Below are 14583 nucleotides of genomic sequence, written 5' to 3' on the forward strand. Positions count from 1 at the left end.
ATGACTTTATATATCCTGCTCCAGCTTCACCTAGACATCAGTAACTACTCCGAGTTTGGTCACGGTTATCTTAATGACTTAGGAGAATTCAGGAATGTTGTCTTAATGCAAAGAATATATGCTCTTGTCATTTACACATAGAAAAGAAAATGAAAGTCCAAGATGAAAGTAAAATGGACATAATTTTAATGATTTTCTTTAAATTTTGTGCATTGGATTCAAACAGCAAACTGTGTGCACTCAACTGTTATCACAATGTTCTCAAGAGGTCTGTGTCTTTTCCCGTTTTACACACAATTGTTCATTACAGTATGTTCTCCGCCTCGTGGAAACCAGGGGTGTGGCATGGTAAGCAGTGGTGGTAGTGCACCTAGCCTTTATATTATCTAACTTGAAAATATTTCTTTTCTATGATTCCTTTTTTTCTTGATAAAAATAGTTTTCACCAAACGTTGGTGGTGCACACGCACTACCATTCATGCTTGACATCACACCCCTGACAGGAACACATGTTCTTATTTTGTTGATAAAAAGTATTACAAAAATTTCCATACAAAAACTATTTTCATAGAAATCTTGCATTTCCACAAATAAACCTGAACATTTTTTTGAAAAAAAAACTGCTCAAGAATTTTGTTCATTTAACATTGTGACTGTATTGATAATGCAGTCCACTTCAAAGTTCTCTGCACATACTTTCCCGTTGATGACCAGTCCCCTCTCTCCTATCACCAAGTCCTGCCCAGGTACCACCAAGTTCATTCATAGAGAAATGAAGGTTTGAATGAACATATCTGAATGTTAGAATGAAAACTTCAGTCTTCCACATACCTAGTAAAACTCAGCCCTCTTTTACAACTTTAGACAATGATTGCAAAACATCAACCTCTTAACTCAGAGCACTGAGCAAGCTGGCGCTTCTTAAATTTCTGCTGTGAGATTAGGGGAATGATGTCAGGGCATAGGTTGCTATCTGGTAGAATTATATGTGAAATCCCCTGCCTTGGTGAATTTCATAAAATTATTATTGCCTTGGTAATTGACATTTATATCTCGATCCATGACACAGATTGTCAAAAAAGAAAAAGAAGAGGAAGAAAAATAAGTGATGAAGATCTGCTTTATATTCCACTTGCCATGGAATTCAGATGTGTTTTCATTACATTTTCACATCCTATAAACACATATTGTCTGTTCAGATGACAATTATACTGAATAGTTGGGGGCTAGTAACATCACCTCCATATTCTGGGTGTTCAGAAGACTGCACTGTTTCTTGTAATACTACAGTTTTTGCCGATTCCACATACTTTTCTTTTTTCATAAGGATTTTTTCTTCTATTTTGTTGTTGTTGTTGTTGTTGTTGTTACTGGTTACCAAGTTGGGCATCGATATTCCATCTCCTGGCAACAGTTGGGCTTCCAAAGGAACCTGAATTTCTCACTGGACTGCATTTGGAATCAGCCACAAAATGCGCATGTAACATTCACTCAGAAGAAGGGAGGAACCCATGATAAACAGTGTAACCCCGTGTAACTTGGTTGACCCATGATGCTTGTAAATCAAGTCTGATCATTGCAACTGCTTACGTCACAGTCTCTAGTTCATAGACACAGCGGCATGAGGTAACTCATTTTATTTTGCACAGGTTGCATATTTCCACAGGAAACATTCTCGCTAAATTGTTTTGGAAAAAAGACGACAGTTTGTGCTTGGGTGCTTGGCCTCCCAGCTTTATGCCATGGTTTCTTTACCTGGCAACCTTCTGTCGTTAAATGTGTGCATGTTGATAACTTCTTCTGTTTTCACAATAACTGGAGCCTGTGGCTTGTGTTTGAGCCGACGCTGGCACTTCAAGGACATCCTCAGTTCTTCTACCATGGCACTACAGAAGGACCTCTGGAGAAAAATACAGAAAAACTAAACGTTACATGTCAGATGAACTAAGTAATCAGAAAAACATTAAAATCATTCTTACACACAGTCTTTGAGATTTAGAAATTTTCACCATAAAGGAAATAACAAATTGCTATGTTATACTCACAACATATAAAAAATACAGAGAAAACATCCACCTGATGTTGAAATGAATTCCTTACTAGCAAATTGTATATTGCTTAAAGAGATAACAACATTTCAGAAGACAAGTAAAATTTATGAATATAGGATAGAAATTTGCTTTACATTTTAAGTATCTATATACACACATGTAGATCATGAATCCATTTTTGGTGCTAAATAAAACACACACATAAACACACTCACAATAGAAGAGACAGGCTACTTTGTAGATCACAACAGTAGATATGGAAGTTTTTTAAGCATCAAATTGTGCTCCTCAACAACAAAAATAACAGACAAAAATATGAAAATAATTTTTGATGTTTAATTATATATTTGTGATTATGTATACAAAAACATTGATGATGATTACAAGTAAGATTTACTTATGAAATGATCAACCTTAGAAAGTTAAGACCTGTAACGCTAACATTTTTGCTTTTCATCAATTCAATAACTGAGAATTGATAAACTATCTTATGTGGGAAACATGACCCTTTGAGGTTTTTCCTTAATTTCTCTGTTCTTGGCAATTTATATGCTAAAGAGTCTGTATAGATTGAGCTAGTTTTTATGCTCTTCCAAATTCATATTACTAAATCATATACATGAAACAAAGTTCTGCTAAGCTTTCTTCCCACCTGATTAAAATAAATATATGTTAATCATACACTAAGTGAAATTCGTAAATCCAGTCATCAAATATATACATGGGCTGGAACGTAGATTCATTCTGTGCCATATATATATATATATACACAACAATGACAAATGCAGTGTGAAAAATTTACACAACTCTAAAAAGTGGCCTGAAAATAAAATGTAATAAGCCTAATCAGATATTCATGTGAGGATTTTTTCCTTTTCTGCTGTAGGTAATGTTGATTACCATATTAGGTTAACTCCAAGAGAATACAGGAATAAAAATAATGCTCTATGGAAAGCTTCAAAATGTTTATGGAAATGTGCATTAGTGTTAATTCAATTCTGTTCACAAACTTCTTGAAGCCCCTTCATACATATGTCTGATGCTTCTGAAATCTATTTTGCAGAAATATTTTTGTGAGATTCAAAGCAATATTTTTGAATAACGAATCTATGTCAGAAAACTAACTCCAGGCAGGCAGGAATTTTCTGCAGCTCACATCTGAGAATTCAGGAGGCTATTCTGATATCTGCTTCTGTGATTTTGATATTGCTCTGATACTTTGTGTCGTACCACAAACACATGTGCTCATTTTTCTTCGATTCTCAAACATATTTGTAAAGTATCCTTGTAAATCTGTGTTTACTCCATCCTTTCTCTAAATGGTTACAGTTTCCAAAATATTTTTTCCAAACCCCAATCCTAATAGTATTTTCTAACATTAAAGTCAAATTCACATCTATTATTCTCATCATAACTTCTCTGATTCTCCTCTCTGTCCCCCAGAGCCATCACTTTCCCACATCTTCCTCACAACTTCTTTATTAAAGCTCCATCTTTTCTCATTTTGAATCTCTTTGTCTGGTACCCTAGTGGATTATTTTATCATTCACATCACTCCAGCCTTTTCCTGCAACCTCAGGATGTGGTAAAATTACAAATTACTTAGAAAAGCTTTTTATTTGATAAGGCGTATATATTGTTCTTACTGATGCAGTGTACCACTCAGTATTTTGCACTCTTGACCATGTTTTCCATCTGGCCTCCAGATCTTCTCTGAGTCACACTCGTTGACTTCATTGCTTGCAAAGCCCAATCAAGTTCTCATGACACTAGTGCTCTCTAAATATTGAAAGAATTGAGAATAACTACCATGACTCGAGCATTTTAGCTCTCATTTAATAATATTTCTGAAGCTTTCCAGGATCTAGAACCTTAGGAAAATCTATTGTATACAAGTCATCTAATCAAGCAAACCTTAGGATTTATTCAATGATTAAATTACCAAAAATATTAACTGATAATTATCTGCAATGCATGCCAATTAAATGTGTTTTATGAGTGTAAAATCACCAATAACTGTAATGACAATGCCACGAGTTATTCGTTATGTGTTAAATTAAGTGGTTTTTTAAGTAGTAAATTATCTTTTTATGATTTCTATGTGGAATCTGACACCAATATATGAGCATAGTGCTTCTTATGGCTTAATACCTACTATGAGATGTACTTATTAAGAACATGATGAAAATGATGATGAAGATGAAGGTGATGACAACACTGTAGAAATGGAAAAATCTGACTCCAAAAGGGGAAGGTATACATAATCTTGAGGTAACTTAGCCTTGGTTCTCTGTTGAAACATTTAACAGAAAAATCCATTAGCAAACAGTCAACCTGGAATGATTTCATTGACATTTAGAGATGCCATATGTAAACAGTGTTAAATTTTTGAAATAAGGGTTTATTTAAAGTCAATAAATTTCTTGAATGTTAAATATTTTCCAGACATACTGGTTGTATTAGTTTCCAAACAGAATGTAACAGAAACCTTAATATCTGTCTGTACTAAAATACTAAATAACAAATTTTTAGTAAAAAAAATCTTACAGATATAAAAGTCCACTCAACTAACAAATGGCTATTTTATATCTGAAAAATTGAGCAAACTCTGTATTTAGTACCCTATATTTATTTACTTATTGATTTCTTTTAAAGATTTACTTATTTTACTTGGAAAGGAAGAGTTTCAGCAAGAGAGGAATAAACAGTTAGAGAGAGCTTCCATCCGTTGGTTCACTCCCAAATGGCTGCATTGGCCAGAGCAGGACCGGTCCAAAGCTGGCAAGCCAGGAGCTTCTTCCAGGTCTCCCACGTGGCTGTAGGGGCCCAATGATTTGGACCATTCTCCGCTGCTTTCCCAGGCCATATGCAGAAAGCTAGACTGGAAATGGAGCAGCCTGGACATGAAAAAGTGCCCTTAAGGGATGCCATGACCAGTAGTCAGAGATTTAGCCTGTAATATCATTATGCCAGCCCCAGTATTCTATATTTAATTTAGAATTTAAAAGAAAATATATAAAAGTATTTTAAATAATTTCAAATAACTTAGAATATTTATAACACAATATGTAGATTAAAATCTATCCTAATGAAGCGCGAGAATAGTTTCATCTTGCATAATTTCAAATCATTTTAAGTGAACTGTACACAAAAAATGTAATAGTTAATTCAATCTGCCACATCCAACTACTATTTTAAGCTTTATCTATTTTACAAAGCCAATAGAACATGAAGACTATAGTTAAGTCATCATCAATCATCTTAAAGGTATCATGTCAATATATGAACTTTATTAACTATCTCAAAGTGTTGATTGCTTTCAATTCCTTTTTGTTTTATCAATGTAAGCTCTCCTGAAAAGTGGTGCTTATGTTAGGTTATCAATAAAATTATTATGAAAAAGTAGACTTTCTTCGCACTTAGAGAATATTTCTCATTCATGATAAAACTGTTTAAACCTTGACATTTGAGAAAGACACTAGAATCACGATGAAAAATCAATTTATTGATATACTGTATGGTTCGTTTGTGATACTAGGACAGATATATTTAAACATTCTATATCCCCATCTCTGTATCAACAATCAAAACTAAACAAGGATTCAAGTTGGTTCTCTGTGTTATATGTTGTCGAAAAAGTACTCGCATTTTTTAAGTGACATTCAAATGTATTATCCTTTAATAGACACAAACTGTTCATGCTGCTTTGTCTGACAACTGGAGTTAAATAAGGTGTCTCTGATCCGGAATGTACATAACAGGATTTTTTTCAGGTCATAAAAATAATGTCAAAAAGGGGGAGGGGTGTACACGTAAGAGAGGGGAGGTGGAAAAAACACTACAGGAAGAGAAAGAAGGGAAAGAGAATGAGGTAAAAGTAGAAATAAAACAAGAGTAGGGAGCATCATAAAACCAAGGAAGAGATAAAGGGAGAAAGGGAGAAAGTGTCTTTAAGTCACTCCTTAGAAGTGGAAACTTCACACATGTGTCATTAAATAAAGAAAGTTCTTTAGGGTGAAAACAACAGCAAAAATGCTTCTCCACATTAATATGACAGACTACAAAAAGAAAAAAGGAAGGCATGGTGATACTAACCATCATTAAAAACCTCTTTTAGTAAGTTTCAAAAGTGTACTAAACAGTGTCTGGATGGTATGGTGGCACTAACCAAATAGAAGATTCCTGAAAATGAAAATTTAAATCTTTGAGCTGTTAGCACATATAATTACATTTAAATTAGTAAGCTCTATAAAATTCGCCATCTTCAATGAGGTAACCTGTACTTACACATCTGTAATTAACAAAATAAAGTCTGAGTATGTTAAAACTTTGAATGTGACTATTTATGTATCTAGCTCCAGTTCATACTGGAATGTAATTAGAAAACACATAGTTCATAAATAAGTGTTCCTAAAATTATTATTGCTTTTACAGAGCAATTTATCTTCACTAGCTTATTTTTCTCACATATATATGTATATAAATAATGTGTGATCACATTTGAAGAAGGAAAAAAATTTAACATTAGAAACTTTCCATATTCAAATTCCATTTTAAAATTAAAATGTTTACATTTAGCATGTAATGTTTTAAAGGTAATTACATATAAAAACTTAAACTCATTATTCTCATTGTATATCTGTATCTACTTATCATCAGAACAAGAAATACCCATATAATACTTTCTGTCAAGGAGTATATTAGTATTCATATTTAAGAAGTCTATTTTCTCTATTTGGCTGTTCTATTCTTTGATAATAACAAGTATTCCATTATTCATTCAGAGCAATTTTTTACTATTTCTGCATACTGTGCCTATTTAAATCCCGACTGAAATACTCTTGAGCTATTTCTGATATCATAGCTCAATTCTCTAATCTATATTAGCAAATATTAACCAAATTGTTTTCCATTTAAATGATTTATAAACTGTAAATATATAGTCCATCCTTATACATTTTCAAAAAAATTGATTTCATAGGACATTTAATCAAGAAGTACGAACCATATGTAATGGAGGCATATCAAAACAATTATAAAACAGCTGCAGAAAAATGTATAAAACTAGCTAATATCTAAAGCTAAACTAAAGTAAAACATATGACATAATATGTAGCATTTAATGTAAATTCACAACAAATGAGAGAAATGCCATTTAATGTGACCAATTGAGTTACAATTTTTATTTACTCTGTGTTTCACTGGCATCCTTTAAAAACTATAAAGTATCCAATATAATATCTAAGAAGTATAAACATACCTGTGGCCAAATGACTATAACAGCAAAGTAGTGGGTTGAAAATGACTGACCTATTACTTATATATGCCAATCAGCAGTCAGAAGGGGGGATTCCATGTTTAGGGTATTTAGTGATTCTATCAAGTAATCAGTATGATTTTACAGATAGAAAATTAAGCTTAAGATGTTAAGTTATGTATCTTGGGTTATGCACATAAGTAATAATCAGAATTATGATGCTATTATTATGTGTTGTGTTAGTTTCACGAATGATGACTTCATTCTCATCTATTCACCTGAACTCTATTTTTACTAAATTTTCAATCTTATACGGTAAATTATAGACAGAAAAATATTTTCTTCTTCAGTGAATTAAGTAAAAAATAGTGGCATGTTTTAATCAAGCTCATTTCATAGTAGCAAACATGAAAAATAGTTAAAATATTCTCAGAAAACTTTACTCTTCAGAAATCATTACCCAAATACATTCAAATTGCATTTTGCAAATACATGAAGACAGAGAATAATAGAACATCATTCTATATTTTTACATTTCTGCTTAACATAGAAAAATCCAGAAATAAATCTGATGTGTCTTCATAACACCTTAGTCAATGCTTCTGTGACATACATTTTTAGGAAAAGCAATAGTAATCATTATGTTCTTACTAGCATTCATAATAAAACAATTTTTCAAAAAAGAACAAAATCCAAATATCTAATTCTTAAGTTGCAGAAGCCTCCCATTCCTAAGTCTATCATGTAAAACTTGTTTTATGAATACGGATGATGTTAAAATTAGCTACTTATTATATTTCTAAGCTTCATTTTTAAATGTTCTCAATTTTTTCAAGTTTTGTTATAAACTGATGAGCCTACTTATTTTGTGTTGCATAGTTTAGAAAGGCCAAGTAACTTTATACAAGGCAAAAAAGAATGTTGTTGATTCCACGTCATGCTGAGTGTTTAGAAACATGAAATAATTATATCCAGTTCATCATCAAAGATCATAGGCTGTTTAACTGATTCAAACTCCTAAACTACTTCAGGGATAAAAGCCACACAACTTGATAATCTTCTGCTTGCAAGCACTGGCATCTTGTATGGGCAACTGTTTCACCTCCTGGCTGCTCCTCTTCCCACCCAGCTCCCTGCCTAAGGCCTGGGAGAGTAAACTGGCCTAATGCCTGGGGACCATGTAACCATAAGAGAAACATGGAAGAAACCACAGGCTCTGGGAATATGATTGGCCCATCTCTGGCCATTGCAGCCATTTGAGGAATGAATTAATGCATGGAGGATCTGTCTCTCCTTCTCTCTGTAAATATAGCTTTCCAAATAAAATAAACAAACCTTTCTTTAAAGAGCTATACAGAAAGTAGGTTGTATCCTGCCTTCAACTTATACATATCAACATAGCTCAATGTTAAAGTACACAACTTGATCTTTGGAAAAATTTTTGACCTATTACCCTTATTATCACAAAATAAAAATGATATTTACATAGCACTCATAGTCAAACAAATTGTAATTTTAAAAGTCTACAGTAATTTGTAGAAATAAATTACTAAACTTATTATCTAACGCATTTTAACTTTGCAGCATCATTTATGGAAGAGATGGAATATGAATTATAAATGAATGTATTAAATTACTTCAGCTCATTTAAAGATTGACATTTTATTTTGAAGTATTTCTCTTTCCTGTAAAGGACATTTAACATCCCACTCAATTAGTCTATATATAAAGATTTATTTATCTCTACCTATCTACCTATTACCTATCTTATCTATTTATCTCTATATATACATAACAAATGAAAATTGAAAAACAACCCACTGTTCTCTCAGATAAATAAACATACATATATAGGGTTATTTGAACAACATGCTTTATAATAAAACTTATGATACTTAAGAAATTTTATGTAGAATGTAAAACACACATTCTTTTTCTGTAAAGTTAAATAAGGTTAAAATTTGCAGGAATTGTAATGAACGCAGAAAGGAAAAGGGCATTATTAAAGAAACTGAAGATACTTTACACATATAAATATTTAAACAAAATCTTTACTAATAATTTTTAACACTGTTTGCATTCCTCTAGCTTATCTAATTAAGTCTTAAAAAGATCATGTTAGAACAAGTTCTTAGATATTGTGAAAGTAGTCAGTATGTATGTATCAATTAATAACCTATTTTCACACTTTTTTGCCCATGATTTATAGATGAGCCAGTTTTGTATATTTTCCTTATAGAATGATCTTTCATATAGGTCCATAATCTGAGAGGATTGAACAGAAAAGATTTTCTCATCATTTCCCAAATCCAAATATAGTTTCATTCAATTGCGCTTCTCTCTCTCCTTCTCTTTCCTCTCCCCACTCCCAAAGAGATGCATTTGCCTCTAAAACAGATGAATTTTTTTAAAAATCAGAATTTCAGTGACACAGAAAATATTATTATTGGGGCTGGCATTATGGTGTAGTTGGTTAAGCCACCACTTAACGCTGACATCCCCTAAGGAGCACCTGTTCAAATCCTGGTTGCCATGTTTCCAACCTAGCTCCCAGCTATTGCACCTGGAGAAAGTATTAGAAGATTGTCTAAGTAATGACCTAACCCATAAAAGAAACTCAGATACAGTTACTAGGGTCCTTACCTGTCACCATTTGTGAAATAAAGAATAGATGGAAGATCTTTATCTCTGTAATTCTGCCTTTCAAATACATAAATCTGTTGCACATATATAATTTTTAGATATTATCTTAAATGAGATTTATTAGTGTACTACAATTTTAAAAACTACATCAACTAAAAAAGACTGCATCCTAAATAGCTACCATGTGATCTTAAAATATTACATACCTCAAACAACTTGGAATTCATAACAAAAATATATTCAAGAAAACCTATTTATAAATTCAGTATCTGAAAAATAATTTATATTTTCATTTCTAGCATATTTTGCAAAATTAGTTCATACTTAAATAATAAAAGAGAATATTTTTGGCACTGTTAATCTTTTTCTTATGTAAGGAAACTCAATAATTAAAGGTCAAATAATTAAACAAAACAGCATTTGTACAAAAAATAAAATCACCATTAATCAGACAAGAAAGAAGCTATTTCTACAAATAAGTTAGACAAAAATACTAAACTATACAAGAAGCATTACTGATATTGCAAAATACCAAAAGAAGAAAAAATTATGTATATTTTTGAAAGAGAAAATGCATATAAAAATTAGCAAATTTAAACATAAGTAAATAAACCACCATTTTCATAAACCACCAATAGCATTATAAATTAGAATTGTTATAATTACATGATTCATGCTTACAAATGGAGTATATTTTTATAAGTAATATCAAATAAATATATGTGTTAACAAATTTGTTCATTCTCAAAATGGCATAATAAAATCTTTCCGCACAAAATCTAAATCTAAAATCTTGAGTTATTATCTAAAATCTAAAATCTTGAGTTATTATCTCAGATATGCAGTAGTCTTCTGGATTATTTATTCATTGAGCAGTAAGTAGCAATATAGTTAGGCAAAGGAAACTGAAGTTAAAAAGAAATGTAACTGTAGACACCATTTTGATTACGATTTTAGACATATTCATCAAAGAAAAAAAATAGTTGGAAAAGTGAGAAACACTATTCTTGACACCTTAAAAGTCTCATCACACCAAAAGCTATTATTATAAAAATTATAATTTGCTATTTTAATAGCTGAGTAGTATTCCATGGAGTAGATGAACCATAGCTTTCTTATCCAATCTTCTGCTGATGGGCATTTTGGTTGCTTCCATGTTTTTGCAATTACTGATTGTGCTGCTATGAACATTGGGATACATGTTGGTTTCTCATAAAACAGGTGATTTGGATATATTCCTAGGAGTGCTATTGCTGGATCATACGGTATGTTGATTTTAAGTTGTTTGAATGTTCTCCATACCGATTTCCATAGAGGTTGTACCAACCTGCATTCCCACCAGCAGTGGAGTAGGGTTCCCTTTTCTCCACAACCTCGCCAACATGTGTTGTTGGTGCTTTTTTTCATGTGGGCCAGTCTTACTGGCGTTAGGTGGTACTTCATTGATGTTTTAATTTGGATTTCCCTTATTGCCAGGGAATTTGAGCATTTTTTCATATGCTTATTTGCCATTTGGGTTTGTTCCTTTATGAAATGTCTGCCCATTTCCCGTGCCCATTTCTTGAGTGGCTTATTTGTTTGGTATTTCGGTTGTTTTGTAGTTCTTTGTATATTCTGGAGATTAGCCCTCTATCCCCTATGTAGTTTGCGAAGTTCTTTGTGGCCAAATGGGCCAAACTGGAAACCATAATACTAAGGGAAATGAGCCAATCCCAAAAGGTTAGATACCACATGTTTGCCTTAATTTAAGATGATATGATGTTATGTAAAACATGTAATGCTATGTATGTTATGTTATAAGTTGTGTATAAACTAAAATTGAAATGTCAATGAGGTGGTCACAGAATGTGGTTAAGAACTCGCATTTATTTTTAACATATTGGTTACTCATTACCATGCCAACTAATTCCATAATGATGTAAATTTTTGCTGATGGTATATGGGAAGGGTCTCCCTAAGAAGCCGTTGAACTAGGCCGGACAGCAAGATGCTGGACTCTATGTTTGGTATATGCTTGCAGTGAGGGAATCTCAACTGAGCTTGAACTGTGGTTATGTAACAAGGTAGAGTAACCCAACATGGGGGGAGGGTGTGGGGGTATCCCAGTACCTATGAAACTGTGTCACATAATACAATGTAATTAAATTAAAAAAATTTTTTTTAAATGCTATTTTGTTATCGGAAATATGTAAAGCTTATATTTCGAATACTTTTAAGGTATGTGTTTTCTAGTTTCACCTTTTGTTTTCCTTTGACCTCATTTTACCAAAAAAGATAATATTTTCAACAATCAAAATTCTTGGATAAATGAGTAAAGCTTTAATGAAGAGCTATGCTTTCCTAACAACATTTTATGTTACATATTTTATAAAAGACATTCTATTATCATCTTTTAAAAATATTACTTATTTTATAATGTCATCACAATTAGAAGTAAGGGTTGATAGGGAGAGATTTTGAATAGTCATTTTATTAACAAATTATATACAACTAAAGTATATGTATTTTATACATAGCAGCCTGCTTAGACAATAATAGGAAAGTTCATTTCTTTAATTCGGCACTGGAATGCTGAAAATTGCAAAAAGAAGAGGTATGGAGAGAGAAGCTGAAACAGGTGACAGTAAGCCAGTTTGGGGCTGGAATTCCAACTAGTACATTCTTACCTTCATTCTGCAAAACACAATCCTTTGTATATATTTATTAAACAAAAAAATTCAGAGCTGTTTATCTTTCTAAATTTAAGGAATCTATCTTAAAATACAAATATAATAATTATACTTAAACTTTGAATTTCTTTGTTGATATGTGTCTATCTTATACCTTTCGGGAATATTTTAGGGATAATTTTAATATATTAAAAAGATGCCAGTTTGTAATATAATATAACATATGCTTATTTAAGTAAAAAGTGGAAAAATGACTGAGCTCCAAAATCACTTTATTACAATAAATAAAATACCCATTTTCACTTGATATTAGCCAAAATGCCAAAAAGCGATTCACATGTCCATTTTCAATGAATCTAAAACAATTTATCATTTTGAATAATAGATAAAAATTTTCCTTATGCTTGAGTTTTAAAACATATTACTGCAGTCAGCTTCATTGTCAATAATGGAGAAATGGACACATAATTAGTAGCTACTTTACTCACATGTAAAAACGACTGTCAAAGTGTAAAAATATTTCTAAGCATCAAATATTAGCAAAGTAAAACAGTAAAAATTATATGTTAAGTTTCTGATTCTAATAAGGTTAAATGATTGAAATAGAAGATTATTAAGGATAAAGAGGATATTTTCAAAATAATATTAAAGGTACAAAGATTTCAAAAACATTAGCAGACTACCTTCTTTATCTCTGTAGTAGTACTTTAAAATATCACTTCTTTTTGTAATTAGTAATAAAATCTGTAAGTCATTAAAACAGGAAAGATGACATAATTTCTGCTATGGATCAGATGTTAAATTCTATTAAATACTTTACATACAAAAAAAAAAACCTAACATACTAGAGTCCTGGAAAATAAAAAAAAAATTGTTTCATATCCAGAGCTATCAAATACATACCAGAAATATCATTCTAGAAGAACACTGAAAGTGACTTTTCCTTATGTTTGTAGAATTAATGGAATTAAAGCACTAGAAATGTAGCATCTAAATGAGGTCACAAACTATTCAACAACAGAATAAGCATGTCTACAGTTGGTAAGATGTGTTAGATAAAAAACAGCAAACACAATATTTTTAATACTTTCACATATATTCTTTTTTTTAAAAGATTTATTTTATTACAAAGTCAGATATACACAGAGAGGAGAGACAGAGAGGAAGATCTTCCGTCCGATGTTTCACTCCCCAAGTGAGCCGCAATGGGCCGATGCGCGCCGATCCAAAGCCGGGAACCTGGAACCTCTTCTGGGTCTCCCACGCGGGTGCAGGGTCCCAAGGCATTGGGCCATCCTCAACTGCTTTCCCAGGCCACAAGCAGGGAGCTCGATGGGAAGTGGAGCTGCCGGGATTAGAACCGGCGCCCATATGGGATCCCGGGTCGTTCAAGGTGAGGACTTTAGCTGCTAGGCCACGCCGCTGGGCCCCTTTCACATATATTCTTATAAAGACTCCAATGCAAGCAATTTAAGGACTCACTAAGAATAACATTAAATGATGCAAAACAAACTGTCATATATTCATGCATTCATTAATATCGAAAATTAATTATAATTTCCACACTGAAAATTAAGATTTTTTTCAAATAGAAATGTATTAAAATTGATACATAGTAAAAAATTTTCACTTTTACTCTCTCAAAGTAATTAAAACCTTAACTATATAGCATTATGCCTTTCTTCTTTTCTATGACCGTTCTACTCTCTACTTTTGTTTCCAACATGAACTATATCCCTCAATGTAATGAACTGCAATAAACTTCAACTAATAAAATTTTCCTCCTTTCAGGCTTCAATAAAATTGAAAATAGCTATTGGTCCTAAATATGGATATATAAATAGGTATGTTACAATTAAATTTAAAATCATGGAAGCAGGCCCGGCTGCACAGCCTAGTGGCTGAAGTCCTGGCCTTGAACATGCAGGGTATGGGCGCCAGTTCTAATCCCGGCAGACCCACT

At 32.2% G+C, this 14583-nt stretch overlaps 1 protein-coding gene across 6 annotated transcripts in view; it reads right to left on the reverse strand.

The window, feature by feature from the left end:
- Positions 1-1373: 1373 nt before the first annotated feature.
- Positions 1374-14583, reverse strand: part of GRIK2 (glutamate ionotropic receptor kainate type subunit 2) — a 610542-nt gene continuing 597332 nt past the window's right edge. For 3 of the 6 annotated variants that reach the window (XM_058660446.1, XM_058660434.1, XM_004580353.3), the window contains one exon: positions 1374-1900. In XM_058660446.1, the coding sequence (XP_058516429.1) occupies positions 1736-1900 (165 nt within the window). In that variant the 3' untranslated portion in view covers positions 1374-1735. Of the gene's footprint in view, positions 1901-4202; positions 4342-6146; positions 6234-14583 lie in introns of those variants that run through there. The other 3 variants (XM_058660451.1, XM_058660457.1, XM_058660467.1) reach the window with 3 other exon arrangements.

The sequence above is a fragment of the Ochotona princeps genome, chromosome 1 (genome assembly GCF_030435755.1).
Source record: "Ochotona princeps isolate mOchPri1 chromosome 1, mOchPri1.hap1, whole genome shotgun sequence".
NCBI classification, from domain to species: domain Eukaryota; kingdom Metazoa; phylum Chordata; class Mammalia; order Lagomorpha; family Ochotonidae; genus Ochotona; species Ochotona princeps.